Genomic DNA, 19,183 nt, shown 5'->3' with positions numbered 1-19,183 from the left:
ACACTCAGAACCTAAGTTCCTTTGGTTTTTCAAAGGTAAATCCTGTTTCATCTTCAATAAAAGATGCTTTAATTAGGTTTATCTAATGAACTAAACTGTACTAATGAAAAATAAGGTGTTTTTTTCCTTTACAGAAAACTAAAGGTGGCACCTTCAGAATGACAATGATAAGGACCTCCAAATATCCACTCTAGACAAGCACTCTGGATAACGATGAAAAAATTGTCCAAATCAACTTCTTCAGAGCTCTGCGAGTTAAGAAGGCTTGCAACAACCCAAAGAGTGTTTATGGAAAAAAAGGCTGAGTCTCCATCGTAGCAGCCAGCTTTGGGGTGATCACGCCAATCTGGGGGTCAGACTGGAAAACAGCACCCCCGCAGCCGTAAAGGTGGTGTTCCCCCAAAGTGCCACCCTAGCAACTCTCATCAACTGACCTGTCTGGTAGCTCTCTGAAAAGCTCCATTCTCAAGGATGCTTTTTATCTGGTCTGAGGCAGAGCTCACTGCCACTGGTCAAAAACTATCACAGCAACTGCTTAACGTCCCATGGCCTGAGGCCACGGTAGCAGTCAGAGCTAGGAGAGGCTGACCAAAGCCTCCAAAGGAAACACTAGAAAATAAGATAGCAGGGGCTCTGAGAAGCCCCCACACACTCCTGGGCATTTGGAAGCAGGAGCACAGGCCGTGAAGGTGCCCAGAGAGCCAGAGACCTGAGGGAGGCGCTGAGCTCTCACCTGCGCCCACAGCTCCCCACAAGCAGGCACGTTGGCTGCCTGCCAGACCCCTCACAACAGAGACACACATGAAAGGGAACCACACAGGTGTCCTGGAGCTGGAAAGTACAGCCACCGAAACGAAAACCTAGAGGCCTCCACAGCCGACCGAGTGGGCAGAAGAAGCAGCAGTAAACGTGAGGACAAGTCACGTGGGGCCTCGGTCCGGAGAACAGAGAGAAAAAGGAATGAATGAAGTAAGCAGAGCCTCAAGGCCTCATACGTAGGCAGGCTTCCCTGATTTCTGTAACCACCTCTGCTCCTTCTGGGGACTTTGACTTCATGCACATGACCGGAGCGCTGACTGGTCACCTGGGAGCCCGGCGAGTGGCGGGGCCTGGTCCTGGTGTCACAAACGGGCGTGAACACGCCCCTGGTGAGGCCCCGTAGAAAGAGTGCTGACCCTGGTGTACCAATCAGTCTTGTGCACAGTCATCACATAAAATGCCAGCCACGCGTGAGATGCCTCACACAGGCTCTCACCCCCACAAAGACCCGAAGTTAGGGAGACATGAGCCTTCAAATACAGACATGAGGGAAGGGCCCCTGGGGTCCAGCCAGAGGTTTCCCAAGCCTGCAAGGACAGAACGCAAAATCACGTGGGCCTGCGTATGTGTACAAGCATGTGTGCAGTGGGGACAGGGGGGCCCCCCCTGCTGGGCAAATCCTGCCCTGCACAGAGGCACGGGGAACAGAGGACAAGAGCCCCACAGCTGGGCACCCTCCCAAGCCCCACCGTCAACCTCGCTCCCGCAGACCCCGTGCGCCTCAGGAACCCCTCGGGGCCCCCGCGCTCCGTCCGAGCCCTCCCATCCCTCCTCCCCTGCCTTGGTGACAGGGCCTTGGTCGACTGTCACCTAGACTAGTACAGTCGCCTCCACCGCCTTCTGGCCAGCTGCCAATGGCCCCTGGAGCGGACCACATGCTGGGCCGCTGGCTGCCAGGTAAGGTCAGGGCCCTGGCAACAAGGACACCGCCCTCCAGGTTTCCCCTGGGGGGTCCTGACACCCTCACTCCCCACCCTGACCTCCGAGACCCTAAGAAGGAGTGGCAGAGCCACTGGCACCAGCAACAAGTCCACCTCAGAAGGCGTGCCATAAGAGAGGGGCTGCGGGGACACTGCATTACAGCCCCCTGCAGCGAGCTCCCCGGAGGCTAGGGTCTGGCGCTGCTTTGGGCCCAGGGACACAAGACTGAGCAGAGCAGAGAGCAGACAGGACAAGCACGTCACACCACACGCTCTGCGGGGAACAACGCTGTGCGGTCTGCAGGGCGCACGGCTGGGGGCCCCATCGGGCAGTGAGGGAGGGCTCCCTGAGAAGGTGACTTGATGAAAAGGAGGCCAGAGCCCAAGTTTCCACGCAGAGCACAAGGTCAAGTTCAGAGAACACAGCCCTTATGTTCTGGAAACACAGGCAACAGGTGGCCAGCACCATGCAGGCAAGGGGAAAGGCAGCAGGCAGGGTCAGAGGGCAGGCATGGCAGGTGCCACTGCACAGAGGAGAATCTGGGGGGCAGCACCAACACTCAGGGACTGTGGGCCAGCAGCACTGCGTTCCGAGGAGGAGCCCCAGGGCACCCGGCAGCCCCACCGCCCGCTGTCCCTGAAGCCACTGCCGCCCAGGAGAGGGACGCATCGCAGGCTGGGGGCGGCTCACCTGCGGGCCCTCTGGCAGCCTCTACCTCTCAGCCCCACGCACGCATGCAGGCACGTGGCTGCACTCCTCTCCAGCAGGTGCCCCTACGAGCAGGGCTGCAGCCAGCTCTTCCTGCCACAGCCACACTCCTGCCCCACCATCCACGCCCTGCGGGGCAGCACCAGGGACACCCACCCAGCCCACACACCACACAGAGCAGCTCATCCACTGCAAGGAGACGAAACTTGCAGCAAGCCGTTTTAGGCCAAGCAAAAGTGTCCTACTGGAGAGACGCAGGTGCCATGGTTCTGCAGATGAGGAAAGGTAGGCGCCAGCCCAAAGTAACAAGCCTTCTCCAGAACTTCCCTTCCATACTGATCTTAGGGACAGTCCCTACTCTGGAAACACGACAGAGGGTTTCAGCTCATGAGGCAGCCACAAGGGGAGAGCCTGGCTGCCGCGAGGAGCACACCAAACCCCGTGAGGTCAGATGCACCTTCCGCTGCGATCAGAGGCCCACAGCCTCCCCCGAGGAGCCTGCAATCAAACAGACCCTTCAACCTCACTGGTCTCCACCCAAAGTCATCGCCAATGGTGGTAGGCTTGATACATGCAGGCCGGCACAGACACTGACAGTCGCTCAGGTGCACAGCCTTGGACACACAGTGTGCAGCGAACACATGGAAACAGGGAGAGGCCTGTGCTGGGAGCGGCAGGACAAGCCTCACCTGCTGAGCCCCGCCAGGCCTGGCTGCAGGGACCCTCACACTCTCGGGGCACTCGGCGCCCGGCTCAGCGCCCTGGCAGGCCTCTGCAGACTGAAGCTCGGTGTCACGTTCCCGCTCAAGTCCCTCGAACTCTGGAGTCGAAGCCGCATGCTCAGGAGACAGGTGGCTGTGCAGCTGTCCCTCACGGCCAGCTTGCAGCAGCTCCAGGGCCCGCCTGTGCTCACTGCGAAGGGCCTCTAGTTCACACCGGTGCCTCGCCTCCGCTGACTCCAGGTCTGACTGGTGCATCGCCTCCAGAGCGCGGACTTCCACAGCACGTTCCTCCTGCGACTCGGCCGCTCGCTCTCCCGAAAGGGTGTAGTGCTGCCTCTCAAGCGCAGCCCGCAGCTCCGCGGTGTCAGCCTGATGCCGGGCCTGCAGCTCTGCAGTCAGAGACACGAGGTGCTGCCGGTGTCTGTCTTGGAGGAGCCGTAGCTCACGGGCGTGCCTCTCCTGGGCCTCCCGTAGCAAAGCGCCTCGTTCAGCAGTGAATTTCTCGGTGATTTCTCTACGTTGCTCTAAAAGCCTGAGGTGACAGGAGAACCAGTCATAAAAGCACCAAGCCCTTCACATCCTTCCAGGAAACCCACTCCTGGCAAGACCAGCATGTGCTTTTCACTGTCCTTGCTCCTCCTCCTTCGGCCACAAATGGCCCAAGAGGAGCAACTGGAGTGAAAGGGACAGAGCCAGGCGTCCCCAATGCAGGACACAGGACACAAAGCAAGAAACCACAGGTACACTTCTGCCGGGCACCACGCACAGCCAGCGCGACCGTGACCATGGGAGGAGGAACCGACGGGGGCGGCAGGGCCGCAGAGGGCGTCCAGCAGACCTCAGACACCCTTCAGCTGCGAGTGAGGTACGTGAACTCGGGCAGTGCGGGTGGGAGGCGCTGGCTGGCAGGGCCACAGCAGAGGCAGGAAAACGCAGTCTTGCCAAAGCGCCTGGAGCCCCACCTGGAAGCTCAACCACAGGGTCCACTGGTGGCGGGCCCTGCTGAGCTGACACAAACGGAGGCGTGACCACCAGTGTGTGCTACCCACCCCCAGACACTACCCATCTGACCCTGACCACAGAGGGTGCACTGAGCTTTCGTGCCCACGTGCTCAAACCCCAGAGTAGAAGCTCCTGCAGCTCATGCGTGACGTTGGGAGCAGCCGACACACGAGAAGAGGCAGAAGGCCCGATGACCCCAAGACTCACAAACAGCCTGGTCACAACAGCCCAGGTTGCAAAGCGTCAGCATGGTCAAAGGCCAAGAACCAATTCACAACTACGTCTATTTAAAACTTACAGGATGTATGTATTTTAGAAAAAAATGTTTTGTTTTAAAAAATAACCCGTTAAAGCTTAAAAAAACAGAAAAAACATGTACAGACTGTACGTCCTTATGATAAATGAAGCTGAAAGGTCTGCATTGAAATTTTAAAATGTGCGAAGAACAGAAATGATGTGAATGAAGCATGTGCAGCATATGTCCATCCAAGGGACAGACTCCACCGCAAGGACCTGGGCACTTTCTGCTGGCACGTCTTGGTGACAGAGCTGCACGTCTCACTCTCGCTTTAGGGTGAGGACGCAGGAAGTCGCTGGGCACTCACAGCTCATCTTCCCAGGTGACCTACCTGCCCCCCACAGTCTGCCAGGTGACCTGGGTCAGGTCTCGCCGGGGAACCCAGTGACAGTGCACACCCAACACACCGCTGCCAGGACATCACCCACCTGTTCTGAGCCAGCGTCAGCTGGAGGGCACAGTCCTCCTTCAGGCGGACAGCAGCCAGCTCCCAGGCCTGGCCCGGCTCCCGGCCACACTTGCTGCACTGCGGACACTCGTCCTCCGCGAGCCCCAGCTCCAGCTGCCGTAGGCGGCCCTGCTGCTCTAGCAGTGATGCCTCCAGGTCCCGGATCTGGGCCTCCTGCTGGTCATGCAGTTGCCTCATCTCAGTTTCTCGGAGCTCAAACTCACTGAGCAGTGACTGTCTGCCTGCCGCCGCCTGCTGGGTCAGGTCCAGGAGCATCCGTGTCAGCTGCTCTTCCGCTTCTCTCTTTCGGGCCTCACTGGTGACCTTCCATTCTGCTTCTCTCTCTCTGAATTCTTGTTTCATTAGCTGAATCTGCTCATTAGCCTTCCTCAGTTCTTCCTGGTGACATTCAGCTAAGTCATGTTTTGCCTGTAGACAGTTTTATTGAAGAAGGAAGAGAGTGAAGCGGCAGGTTTTTGGCAGCAGTGACCCAGCCCCAATGTGAAGGCAGGACCTTCCAGAACACGTGGCCATTATGCCGGGTACAGCAATGGACGGCTTGTGTGGATGGGAACAGAAGGAACCTAAAATGACCAACTGAAACCATCTGCTTAAGTAAAATGTGTCCACATCCTGGCACCTGGAACTAATGGGGGCCAGCAGGCCTGCATGAAAACTAACAACGAACACACACACGGGAGTGGAGCAGAGTCGGGGCTGGAGCCCTTCTCTGTGGCGCCAGGACCAGCAACGGGGGGAAATCAGACCTGTCACGGGTCTTCTGTCGAGGAAAGGCCAGTGACCTGACACAGTGGAAATGCCACCAGCAAGGAGATGAAAGCAGCAGACAGTGTCATGAGGTTGAGTCTCTGGACGTGCATGATTTATATTCCAGGATATACAGGAGCCAGAGCCAGAGGATGATGAGCTAAAACCAATATTTTCAAAGGTATCTTGTGAAAAGGGAGATGATTCAGAAAGCAGAAAGGAGGGAAATATCCTGGTTTTTGAAACAGGAAAGAAAGTAGGTCAACAAAGTACTAAAAATCATCAAAAAAAAACCCAAAACCAAAACAGGTATGTAAGACTGACATCAACTCCTCATTTATTAAAAATAAAGTTTAGGGCCCTGCTTCTGGTGATGGCCGAGAAGCTCCAGTGTGACAAACCTTTCCAGAGATAACTATACACTCCGGTTAAAACATAAAAAGTTACCGGGGAGGCCCAACAGAAATGGCACTGGAAACTCACTGAGCTGTGCTCACAAAATCCCATCATCTTACATATTTGAACAGAGGGCTGTAAAGTGAGAGGGGAGAGCACATCAGGACAGAGCCAGAGGGGGAAGCTGCAAAGTCTGGCTGATCCCAGATCCGTACGTGTGTGGGTGGCCGCCAAGGGCAGGCCGGCTAAGGCTAAAAGAACTGAACAATGTGCTTCAGTCCAGCACAGAGAACAAGCCCTGTGGAGTCTGAATCCAGCCAAGTTAACTGCCAGTGAAACACGAAATCAACCCTCTTCAGAGGAACCTAACAGAATCCAGAGTCTCCACAACGTCTAGGATCCAATTCAGAACTAATGACATACAAGTAAAGAGGAAGTACGTACTTGTGTTATCGCTGGAGAACCCCAAGATAACACAAATGTTGAAATCAGCAGACAGAGGTTTTAAAACAGCTACCATAATTGCACTTGTGAACACTTGTGAAACACTTGTGTGCACTTGTGAAAGGAAAATATGCTCACAATGAATAAAAGAATAGGAAATCATGGCAAAGAAAATAGAAACTATTAAAAACAACCAAATGAAAAGTCTAGAATTGAAAAACACAATACTGAAATTTGAAAATTCAATAGAGGGACTTAAAAACAAATCAGAGATGACAAAAGGAAGAGTCAGTAAACTTGAAGATGAATAGAATTTAACCAACAAGGAGAAAAGATTAGAAAAAATAAAATGAACAGAACCTGAGGAACCAAAAGATACAGCATCCATGTAAATGGACCTCTAAAAGGGAAGGAGACAATGGGGCAGAATAAAAAACTGAAGAAAATACTTGATGAAAGTTTCCCAAATTTGGTAAAAGATAAACGTACAGAATTTTCTGTAAGTTACCGAAAGACCACCAATTCAATAATATCATCATTAAATAAGAAAAGATGGGGTCAACCTAGTATAGGTTTTGTGTTTTTTTTAGGTAATTATATTTCTAAGGATCGCTGTTTCCTTTTCTCAAGTATTTGTAATCAATTTTATGTACTAATTTTTAGAATCTCATGAGAGAAAACATGTCAAAAGAAATCCTACGTAGGCACATCATAGTGAAGTGACTGAGAACAAAACACAAAGAGAAAAATCTTTGAAGGAGCCAAAAGGAAATGATACACGATATTCAAGGGAACAAAGATCTGAGCAGTGAGTAAGTTTACTTATTCATTTATTTGTCCTAAGCATAAACCTGCATCTTTTGCAGATGGATTTAGTTTTGGAAAACAGCCAGAGCCAGGTTGGATACAAGCAATAGGTGGATGGGAATTCAAGTTCAGGAACAGCTGTGGAGGGACACAGACCAGAAACAAGGTCAGAGGGAACATCTTTAAATCCTGAACAGTCAACCCAGACTTCTATATGCACCAAAAATATTCTTCAAGAATGAAGGTAAAAGTAAGACGTTTGAGCTATAGAAGAACGTGTGCAGATGTGCACGCCCGCACCAGCTATAAACACTGATCTTCGGGGAGAAATGAAGAGCACTATGAATGGTAAATGTAAGCCTTCTTCTCCTTACTTTCTTTCAAGTACAAATGACTGTTCAGAGCAAAGCATCATACTGCAGAGCTTACAACACAGGTAGATTTCATCTCTATGACAGCTACAGCATAAAAGACAGGGGGTGGTAAATGCACGTTTGCAGTCCTGAGCTCTTACACTGTTGTGAAACGGCCTTACGTTAACCCTAAGAAGACTGCAAGTTATGAATATCTGTTCCAACCCCTAGAGCAACCATTAATCATAATGCAAAAGGTACAACTCAGGCGTCAACAGAGCCATTAAAATCAACTCTAAGAGTTTCCAACTAATCCAAAAGGTAAAAGAAGAAACAGAGGAACAAAAAAAAAAAAAGAAAAGAAACGAACAAAAGAAAAACAGATGGACCCTGTAGAAACTAACAGGTTAAAACGGCAGACCTCAGTCCAACCACATCAATAACGACAGGAGAAGTGAAGGGACTATGCACTCCGATAAAGAGGTCGATTGTCAGAATGATTTTAAAAACACCCAACGCCATGTTGTGCAGTGTGTAACACACTAAGAAGTAACTGTGCGGTCCCTGTCCCTAGCTGCGGGCACACAGCTGCTAAAACCCTTGGCTTCTCTGCAGTGATAAGAGGGTCTCGTATTGTAATGCCAGATGTCACGCCAGAGCTTGGCTTCCGGCAGGTGAACACAGAATACAGTGAGGCCGAAAAGGAACAACAACAGAGCCACGGATATGGGGTTCATACCACTATAGTCTCAATGGTGGCCGGGTGAGACACAGGAAGCAAACATCTGCCAGTACCCCAACGAGGGGTCTTCCTGCACCACAGTCTCGCTGGCGGCCGGGAAGACAAAGGAAGTGGGATCATCCACACCATCCACGCTTGCTAATGCAGCCAAGGCAGTTCTACGGCATACAGAGCAGTAGTGGCTGATGGCCAACTGGTTACATAAGTGCTTACACAGGGATGCATCCTGCGCATGCACGGGCTACACAACCACGCCAGCACCTTTCCACATGAGGCCGAGAGCCTGGAAACTGCTCTCTGAGACTCCGTCCCAACACGTATGCAAGGAGAAGACTGGTGGCTGGGACCCCTGCATGCCTTCGGGATGGAGGTTGTCCCCAGAACACCATTCAGCCCCACCCAACCTCCAGGGAAGGAAGAAGGAGCCACACTGAGGTCAGTCACCAATGGCTGATGATTTCCTCAGCCTCCATGACATCACTAAATGCTGGGGTTGGACAGCCTCCTGGCTGCTGAGTGCACCAGCTGGGTCGCTGGCACCCCACCTTGCCCTGTGGCTGTTCCTGTTTGAACCCTCGCTGATAAACTGGTGCCAGTCAGTCAGCTGTTTCCCTGAGTTCTATGAGCGGTCTAGCAATTACTGCACCTGAAAGGAGGGCGGGGGTAATGGGAACATTCTCACTGAAGCCAAGTCAGACAGATGTGAGTACCAGTACTTGCAACTGGCCTCTGAGGGGGGTCGTCTCATGGAACTGAGCCCTTCACCTGTGGGGTGAGACACTAACTTCAGGTAGTTTCTTTCAATAAAGAAAAACAGACAGAAAAGGGACACCATGCAAACACAATGCAAATGAAGGCTGCAATCACTATGCCAACGGGACAGAAAGGGACAGATGATGGCAGAGGCACATCTGTCAGAAACACGTCACAACAGGCTGTGTAACCGCTTCAAAACACTTAAAGCAAAACCTGATAGCCTTGACGGGAGACGGCCAGTGCGCAGCCCCCTCGGTAAATGAGAAACGGGGTCCAGGAGACACACATACACCCTACACCAAAGGCACCAAGGAAAGCCAGCCCATGAGAAACGCCTGAGGTCATGGTCTGAGCACCATGGCCGCCACAGATGCCAGCTCGGCTCCCAAAAGCTCTGCCCTCAGCCCAACTTTGCTCCAAGTCTTCACAATGTCGAGGACAGGAACAGCACATCATCAAAGTGAGGATGGCTTCCTGGGAAAGTCTGTTTTGATGGAGACTGAACATGCAAAGCCCCTCACAGGAAGAACGTGGAGTGAGGGCCGTGGGCCCAAAGCAGAGCTGAACGTGCAGAAAGGACTTAGAAGTTGCAGCCTGATTCACTCGCTCCAGGGGTAAAGCGCTGCTGTAAGCAGCGCCCAATGTTCCCTCGGGAGCTTGGTGGCCCTGGGGGATCAATGACACCACAGGAAGCACTGGGGGGACAGCCTGAAGGTGGCCCCATCTTGTGCCCCAACCCCTGGGGGCCGGTGGAAGGGACAACAGGAGGCGATGCTCTGACTCGGCTGGAGGGACGCTGGTCCTAACTGAGGGAGACACTCACCAAACCCGCTCGGCCAAGCAGTGAGCAGACCGACACCCCCGCCACCCAGCCAGCCAGGCCGCCTGCGCCCCTAGGTCACGGTGGCCGCCGTGAGGACTCGAAACTCACTTTCTCCAAATCTTCATTCAGGCGGATTTCCTGCTGCAGCTTCTCGAGTAAATCTCTCTTTTCCACGTTTAGCAGATCGATCTCTTCCTTGAGTTCCATCTGCAGCGAGAGTCTGACCTTGTGCTCGGCTTCCAAACCCAGCACTCTGGCCACCACGGCCGTCTCCACTTCCTCGGCCATGTCCTGCGCAACCTGGAGAGGCACGCGAGTGAGCTCTGCGAGGAGGAGGCAGGGAGGACAGTCAGGTGCGACCCCGAGGACACCCACACAGCACGGCAACAACCCGCCTACAGACGCTGCGACAGCAGATCTGCAGATTCTGAAGACCACGTGCGCTCAGTGTGGCCACAGCGCATACCCACACACAGCCTGGCCCCAGCCACCCACTCTGCTCCTTCAGTTCAGGTAACACATGGCTCTTAGCTGGTACACCGTGCCCGGCGGCAGTAAGGTGCCATGTGGTGACCATAGGCACCTCACGCAGGAGGGAGAAGAGGAAGGACAGACGCCAAGTACGGAGTGACCTCAGCTCTCGAGGCCGGGCCCCCTTTGCCCGCGCCACCAGCTCTGAGGGAGCCTGGGCCAAGGCAGGCGCTCATGACAGAGCACGCACCACGTCCTCACATGGGACCCTCGCGTGGGACTCTGCCTCACGTGCCCAGCTCTGCGCAGAAGAGATGACATCCACCCCCTCCTGGAATCTGTGTCCGGCCTCACACCCTCTCTCCCCGGTGGCAAGGCCACTGCCTATCCCCATCTGCCACACCCCTGGGATGACCACAGCTTCTGCACTAGCCGCCTCCCAGCCACCCCAGCCGGTGACCCCAGTGCGGCTGTGCGGCCAGGCGCTCCCTAACAGGCCCGGCCAACGCTCCCGACACGCCACAAACAAGCCTGCGCGCTGAGAGGCTCCCACCTTGGCCCGGCCTTTCCAAGGGCCCCGCCCGCTGCTCCAACACCTGGGTCTCTGTGACTTCTGCCTCCTGCTGGGCTTCCCCTTGGCGTTGGCGGCTCTCATCCACCTGTGTGTGCACTCGCAGGCTGGCCTTTGGGGGAGCACACAGAGGAAACGTTTACATGGGCCTCTCTGCCTGGTGGACCTGTCGCTGCCTCCCAGGTAAGCCTCACGCGCCGTCTCCCCTCGTGTCCAGATGGAAACGGCGGACCACAGCCCCGAGGGAGGCAGGCTGCTCCCGGAGCCTGGCTAGAACCTTCTCGGAACCCCCTGCCCTTGCCCGCCCCTCTCCTTCCCAGACTCTGCCTCCTCCACTCACCCCTTTGTCCTTCACAAGTCACACAACCTCCCTGACCAGCCCGATGGGCTCCCAGGTTTCTGCACCCACTTAGCACGAGCCTCCGTCCTCCCTGGCCTGCTCGGCCCCTAACAGAGCCAGTGCTGGGCCTGCTGGGAGTTTTGCGGGGCAGGGTCTCTGCCCGCTGCCGTGAGGAGCCCTGACAGCAAGGCTTGGCCGGGCATCCGGACAAAGGAGGTTCAAGCGCTGCTTCAACACTTCCTGTCCCCCACAATGCAACTCAGAAACCCACTTTACCCCTAAACCAGAGGAGTCACAGCAAGCTAAAAGTCACGAGTCCTGCCCCTGTGACGACTGAGCACACGAAGGGGTCACGGTGCAGACTGGAGAGCAGATCCAGCCACTCAGGCCTGAACCTGACTCACCACTAGCAAAGAGGAAAAACGTAAGGCTACACCTCTGGCCAACAAGAGCTAAGCTCCAGATGGATGAAACTGAAAGTAGAAAGTAAGCCTTTAGAAGAACCAGAAGAAAACTGAGCAAAATGCTGTTACGCTGAGCGTGGGGACAAAGAGCCGAGGGCAAGGAGAAGGACTGATAACTCCAGCCCCAGGGCCGCCAGCAGCCACATGGAAGTGACCACAGCCACGTCCAGCCACGAGCAGTGTGGGACATCTGAACCACAGAGGAAAGGAGCAAAGATGTGGATAGCAAATCATAAAAAAGAAAGAACACTCAGTAAATAAGTAAAAAGACATTCAACCTCATTAACAAACCATCTCTGTGACACCTTGACCTTGGACCTCTAGCCTCTGGCACCATGAGGAGACAAATGTCCGTTGCTTGGCTGCCCGAGCTGAGACACACCTGACTGACCAGGAAGAGCAGGTGTTTAGACGACAGCCGTCCTTACCAGCTCAGGGCCATGGGTGCTCCGCCAACTGTAAGCACTGCCTGCCTAGGAGATCGGCCCCCAGACCTGCGGCTACTGACACTGCAAGGGTTAGCACTGAACAAAAGGCGACCTCCGCTCCCCAGGTGCTCCTGGCCGCATGTGCCCGTGGCCACCACACTGCAGCACAGAGCACCGACCACCATCACAGAGGCCGTTTGGACTGGCCATCTACACAGGTTACAAATGACAGAAACAAGCACCTGGAGGCCACCTGAGGGGGGACAGAGGCCAGTGAGCAATGCTCAGGGCGGGATACATGTCTGCACTGCAGTCCTCGGTGCAGGGAGCATCTGGGGACAGGGGCGCCAGGGCAGGACAGTGGGCTCCCCACATCGGCTCCGCTTTACACCACTGAGCCCATCACGTGTGTCATTGTGAACAAACATGCAAACAGACCACAAAGCCAGTAAGTCGCCAGAGCTGTTCACTTCCTCTACGTGACATGTGTCAGATAGCGCTTGTGAAAAAGATAGGCATCCTGATTTCATACCATCAAATAGTCTAAAGATACGGGAACACAGCCCTTCTCAGTGATACAAACTGCTCACATACGTAACTCAACAACAGAAAGCCAATCTGATTAAAAATGGGGAGAAGTTCTGAATAGTCATCTTTCCATACAGATGGCCAACAGGCACATAAAAAGACGCTCAGTGTCACTCATCAGGGAAAGGCAATCAAAACCACAGTGAGATATCACGCTTCTTTCAGAATGGCATTATCAATGAATCAACAAACAAGTGCTGGCGAGGACGTCGAGAAAAGGGAACCCTCGTGCTGTGTTGGTGGGACTGCAAATCGGTGCAGCCACTGTGGAACACAGTATGGAGGGTCCTCAAAAAATTAAAGATAGATCTACCTTACGACCCAGCAATGCCACTTCTGGGTATTTATCTGAAGAAAACGAAAACACTAACTCGAAAAGATGTCTGCACCCCTATGGCTACTGTAGCGTTATTTACAGCAACCAAGATGTGGAACCAACCTGGGTGTCCACTGATGGATGAATGGACAAAGAAGATGTAAGACACACATACAAAGGAATGTCATTCAGCCATGAAACAGGATGAAATCTTGCCATTTGTGACATGGACACACCCGGAGGGCATCCTGCTAAGTGAAGTCAGTCAGACAGAAAGACAAATAACATGAGCTCACTGTATGTGGAATCTAAAGCAAACCGGGCTCACAGATACAGAGAACAGTGGTTGCTACAGGCGGGGGTGGGCTGAGCCGGGTGAAGGGATCCAAGGAGCAAACTTCCCGTTACAAGGTAAGTCCTGGGATGAACGCACAGCGTGGGACTGCAGTGAGATGTTGCTTTGTGCATCTGAGACTTGCTAAGACAGCAGATCTTAAAGGTTCTCATCACCAGGGAGAGAATTTGTAACTGTGCGTGGTGATGCCCAGGAGACTCACTGTGGTGGCCGTTTCACAACACGGACAGACATCGAATCGTCACATTGTCCACCTTGGACTAGCACAAGGTCACATGTCAACTCTACCCTCAGTCGGACCAAACTGGCCATCACCTCACGCGGCTCTTGCTGCAGGCTGAGCAGATGGAGGCGGTCTCTCCCTTCATTTTCAGACGTCTCTTCTAACCCCACGCCAGGTGCACTACGAGAGAAGACAGGTCCGGCATGTGGTGTTCCCACAGGTGACCTCTGCCGCCCTGGCTCTGACCACATGAGAGAAAACACCCCCGGCTCCATCCATCACAACCCTGCTTCTGTGTCAGGGAAGGGACAGCAGGGCTGAGTGAGCTGTGCCTGTGATGTTGGCTGGAGCCGGTGTCACAGCTGAGGGGACCCTGAGGCAACAGTGGCTCCCCACGACCTGCGCACCCCGCATGTCGCCATCCTCGGCCTGTCGCGTGAGTCAGATCAGCTCCCAGCCCTCACGGTGTTTTGTTTCGAGGCCGTTACCCTCCATGGCACCAAGTCACCGAGCAGAGCAGAAGACAGTTAGGCCCAAGGTTCCCACACGTCAAAGGATTAAGATGAAAGCTGCTTCACTTACCTGATTTCCTCAGACTCCAGAAGAGTGTCCTCCCTCACCTCCTGCAGCCGCTGCTGTGACTGCGTCAGGCCCTCCTGGCGACTCTTGTCAGAACACAGCAGGAGCTGCTCCGGCCGGGAGTTGCGCTCGCTCTGCTGCTGCTGCGGCGGCGGCAAGTCCTCCAGGCCAGGGGCTCGGGCCAGCGGCCACTCGTGCAGCTCTTAATGGGACGAAATTATGCCATCACCTCAAATGAAACACTAGGGGAAATCGGGCCACCCTGAAGAGCCCAGAGCGCGGGGCGGGGGTAGAATTCTGAGCCTGCGACGTAACACAGGCGGCCTCCACAGGGAGGTGGCCCAGAGGCCTCAGGCTGGAGGGAGAAGCCTGACAGACTGGACGCATTCACCAGTGAGCAGCCAGCAGGCGCCCTTTCTGCTCTTCTCCTAACTCCCTTGTCCCACATCACATTTCCCCAGTCAGGGCCAGTACCGGCCTCAAAGGCTCCATCAGAAATGAGCGAGCGGCAGAGAAGCACGTCTGTTTCTCTCCCTCCCCAGCGGCCCCTGACCGCCCAGGAGCACAGGCCGCTGACACGGGTCCCTGAAGGGCCCAGGTGAGCGGCCTCCAGGGAGGGGCTACAGGCGTGGGGCTCGCAACCTCAGCTGTCGCCCTCCCACATGAGATGGAACTCATGGGACCCACGCGGAAGGCACTCCTGTGATCCCGGGCACCGGCTCAGAACTGCATTTCTAGCACGCTCAGACGCCGCTTCCAGGCAGAGGGAAGCCCGCACCTGTGGGCAGCTTGCTGACCTCCCGCTTGAGGGGCCTGAGATCCCGTGGGCAGATGGGTGGGCTGCTCAGCATGAGACCAAGGCTCCACCTCAGGCTGCAGCGCCCACGGCCGGGAAGCTCACGAGTCACCGTGTCCACTGCCACTGCGACCGCCTGGTCTGCGCCAACAACTGAAGCCCGCATTCTGCCCTCTGAGGGTCTGACGCTAAACACGGGGCCCTTACCGCTCAGCTCCTGCTCGTCGGTCCTCGTGCACTCAAGCTGGGACCACAGGCGCCAGGGTCCCTCTTGTGACTCAGCCTTTAGATCTTCCTGTGATGCCTGAAGGTTCTGCAACCGGAAAGGAAGGTGCCGGTGAGACACACTGACCGAGCCCGAGGCCCTACAGCCTCTTCTCACACAGGACACAGGACAGCAGGTGCCCTCCTGTGTCTCGGTCCCATCAGGGAGGGACATGTTCCCCAGCCCTGCTCTGGCCTCGGCCTGGGTGCGAGAGCTACAGGGCCAGGACACAGGACTGTCCCTGCTCAGCTGTGACCCGTGCACAGGCCATGACTAACTGCACCTCCTGCTTCACTCATTTCTCAAGCCCGTGCTTGGGCTGGTTCTTGGGCTTGGTGTAAGAGCAGTCAGGTCTCAGAGAAGATTGGGCCACGTCACTCACGTTCTGACAGCGTTTCTCGGAAGAAGAGCTTGATGCATAAGCTGCAGGATGTTTCTGGTGACATTTCCTTAGGAATGTCTTTAGTAAATGTGGTCAGAGCACGTGGCCTGACAGCCCTAACGTCTCAGGGGCACTGGACAGGGCAAGCAAACGAACTCGGTGCAGACTGAGCATAACTGGTGTTGTCCTCAGCCCACCCAGCCGTCTCCTGAAACCCTGCCTGGCATCTCCTACGTGACTGCACAGGTTGCTGGGAACGGCCTACCTGCAGCTGCCCCTTCGCCAGCTCTGGGTCCTCTGCGCGCCGGCAGTACTGGGACCCCAGGTCCTCCTGCTGTCTCTCCACGGTGGCCTTCTGCTGCGCCTGCAGACTCTGGAGGGACACTGGGGAGCACAGACCGCTCAGTCTGCAGCCTGTCTTCATCCGCGGCAGCGCGTCTCGGTAGTGACTGCAATTGGCACTGAGCACCACCTCGCGCTGGCGGCCCCCAGACTCCTTGCGGGCCCTGCTCAGCAGCCCTCTGTCCTGGGGTGGGGGGTGCATAGGCCAGCAGGCCAGCACACAGCCTCTCTGACCGGTGGGTGTCGGGTAACCGGCAACCCGCATAAAAAGGGAACAAGCCCGCTATTGCTGCTCGGGGAACGCTTTAACAACGGAGTGTGCAAAATCGCCTCTGGAACAGGTTTCGGGAAGGTTCAGGGACCTGAGGGGACTGTGCCACAAGAGGACACCCCGTCCCTCCTCACGGGGGGTCTCGTGGGGGGGCACGTGCTAGGTGGCATTTGAACACTCACGCTCAGTGGCATCTGGCAAACCACAGGGCGCTCGCTCCACCACTACAGGGAAACCCGAGTCCCTTCTAAACCGCTCGCCTCACACTCGCGTGTCACACTCTCGGGTGTCGCACACTCACGTTCAGCCTGACGTTTGGCTTGAGACATCTTCTCCAGCCCAGCTCTGAGTTCTGCTGATTCCCTCTTAAAATGGCTCCGTAAATTCTCCAGTTCTGCCTGGTGCTTTGCAGATAACTCTTGGCGTAGGTTCTCTAAACATAAATCTCTCTCGGATTCCCAGTCTCGCTTCAGGGTCTAATTTACATAAAAAAGGAGACTATAACCAGTGGGGGGGTTATCTGCCATAAGAAGAATTTAAATCACACATTTGAAAACTGGGCAGTCACCCCCTGCCCAGACCAGACTGTCACCGCAAGAAACTGGCTCCAGATGTCCAGTCGGTCCCAGTCTGCTAAAAGGGACAGGACCGGAAGTACTCACAAGGCAAACAGCCAAGGGAAAGAAACAAGATCACCTGCCCATAAACAGAACCTGTCTCTGAACACACAGCACGGGCGTGTGGTCACTCTCTCAGATTCACGCGTCCGTTCCCCACGCAGACCAGGTGTGCTACAGGACGTCGCTGAGCTCTGCGGGCGGGCCGGGCTCTGTCCGGTGCCCTGAGAAATGAGTCTCCACTATCCAGCTCAGACAGGCAGGCTAAGGCACCAACCTCCAACCCGGGACCGATGGCTGTCCTCCACCAACTGCCTGACCAAAGCGGCCAGGACAAATGCTCACCTGTCCCAATACCACACATGTCCCCTATCATCACCCGTGTCCCCAGACATCACCCACTTCCTCTACCATCACCAGCGCCAACGGCCCCTCCACAAACAGCCCTGAGAATGGGACAGTCCAGGAGGATCAGAAGTCCCAGTGAAAGACTTCCCCAGGGAAGAACTGATTGTATTATACGCGAAACACAGCTCTTTCCCCCAAAAGGGGGTGTGGGTGAGAGCAGCAGGACAGTGGCAGGCCATGCGGTGTGGTCAGCACTGTGAATGGGGCCAACCACGGCCCTCACAGGCGTGGACCCTGCGGCCAGGCGGTCCCCCCAGGCACACCTCTCCCTCTGAGGTCCCCAGGCGCCCCAACACCCTCCCCACACGTCTCGCTCAGTCCACACCCTGCGTGAGCACAGCAAGGGCCACTGAGAAAAGCAGACTTGGGAGCAAGGGCCTCGTATGACACAACAAGCCATTTGCCAATTTTAAACTGCACAAGAAGAACACTTCACCTCTGAATTTTGACAACGCAACACTTTTCTACAGCACATCGCCAAAGCTGCCTGGCTTCTGCCTGAGCCAACATAGGGGCTTTGGTGTAGGGCTCCAGGGTGGCGGGATAGGGAGAAAGGGAAGAGCACTGCGTACGCAGAACGACATTTTCTGATCATACACACCTCTGTTATCTGGGCATTTTTCTCCGTTTCTGATTGTAACTTCTCCTTCAGCTCAGCTGCAAGAAAAACAGTCACTCAGATCACCGCGTCTCAGACTTTTCCACAATCTCCTCCCCCAGGAGATGAGAGGGTTCCCAACGCCCACTGCCACTCAACAAAAGCACCCGCCAGCATCAATGGGACAACAGGACACACCTGTGAGGGAGCAAGAGCATGACGATGTCTGCTTTAATTAACAAACTGTATTCCTGGCCAAACCAAGGCCAGCGGGCCTCCCAGCCAGCATGACAGGCCAGTGAGCTCGGGGGCTGCACAGGTCACTGAGGACGCTGAGGCCGCCTCTTCCTGGTGGGACCCCAGCCTGTCCGCTTCACATGGGGCCAGGTTCCAGATGAGGAGTCGGAGCACAAGTAAGCCAAGGCAGGGAGAGATGTTCTAGGGTGCAACAACCCCCAGCCCCCAGGGAGGCCGCACAAGGGCAGAGGCCCAGGGGTTGTGGGTGGAGGAGCAGGACGCTGCTGGCCTGGGGTGCAGGCGGCAGATGTGGCCTGAGAGGGGGGTGTACACCTGGCAATCAGGGTGCCAGGCGGACATGGCTGGAGCCTCAGGAAAGGCCAGGGTGGAGCTGGGGAGAGGTGGCACCAGGCGGCAGCTGGTGCCACGCATGCAGTGAGGGCAGCCTGAGCAAGTCCCGACTTAAGGCCAAGGGCCACTTGCCACCCTCTGAGGACAAACCCCACCCCGGCCGAGCCTCACGGAGCAGAGGGCAGGTGTGGGCCTCGTGGACTCATTCTCAGGTGTACCTGGAGGAGACAGCATCGGAAGGGGCCTGAGGCACACCATGTTTTGTATTTTAAAAAATAAACAAAATCAGGGGTGTAAAACGACATTATTTCCGTTTGTTTGAACCCACATGAGGACACATGGGACGGCACGAGGACCTGAGATGTGCTCTCCAGTGGGGGTGGGCCCACAGGTAAGGAGCAGGGCTTCTCACACTGCCAGAGCCCGCCTGGGGCCCTCACAGCTCAAAGGAGAACCCCAGCAGGTAGATAAGCAGGTACTCGTGCCAGCAGAAAAGCGGGGGGCTGCTAACGGGCACAGGCTGCCTTTCGGGGTGATGAGCGCTCTGAACTAGACAATGTGATGTCAGCACAAG

General features: G+C 55.4%; 1 protein-coding gene across 6 annotated transcripts in view; it reads right to left on the bottom strand.

The window, feature by feature from the left end:
• PCNT (pericentrin) overlaps positions 1-19,183 on the bottom strand; it is an 87,997-nt gene that overhangs the window by 67,869 nt on the left and 945 nt on the right. For 5 of the 6 annotated variants that reach the window (XR_004421122.1, XM_033087997.1, XM_033088012.1 and 2 more), the window contains exons 2-11: positions 18,025-18,080; positions 16,700-16,874; positions 16,051-16,169; positions 15,346-15,451; positions 14,346-14,544; positions 13,856-13,943; positions 11,032-11,161; positions 10,116-10,330; positions 4,899-5,347; positions 3,138-3,702 (exon numbers count right to left, since the gene is read on the bottom strand). Coding sequence is in view for 5 of the 6 variants with exons in the window: in XM_033087997.1 (XP_032943888.1) it covers positions 3,138-3,702; positions 4,899-5,347; positions 10,116-10,330; positions 11,032-11,161; positions 13,856-13,943; positions 14,346-14,544; positions 15,346-15,451; positions 16,051-16,169; positions 16,700-16,874; positions 18,025-18,080 (2,102 nt within the window). In the remaining variant the exon portion in view is untranslated. Of the gene's footprint in view, positions 1-3,137; positions 3,703-4,898; positions 5,348-10,115; positions 10,331-11,031; positions 11,162-13,855; positions 13,944-14,345; positions 14,545-15,345; positions 15,452-16,050; positions 16,170-16,699; positions 16,875-18,024; positions 18,081-19,183 lie in introns of those variants that run through there. The other variant, XM_033088030.1, reaches the window with a different exon arrangement.

The sequence above is a fragment of the Rhinolophus ferrumequinum genome, chromosome 2 (genome assembly GCF_004115265.2).
Source record: "Rhinolophus ferrumequinum isolate MPI-CBG mRhiFer1 chromosome 2, mRhiFer1_v1.p, whole genome shotgun sequence".
Lineage (NCBI taxonomy): Eukaryota > Metazoa > Chordata > Mammalia > Chiroptera > Rhinolophidae > Rhinolophus > Rhinolophus ferrumequinum.
This window is presented reverse-complemented; position numbering and strand designations above follow the sequence as displayed.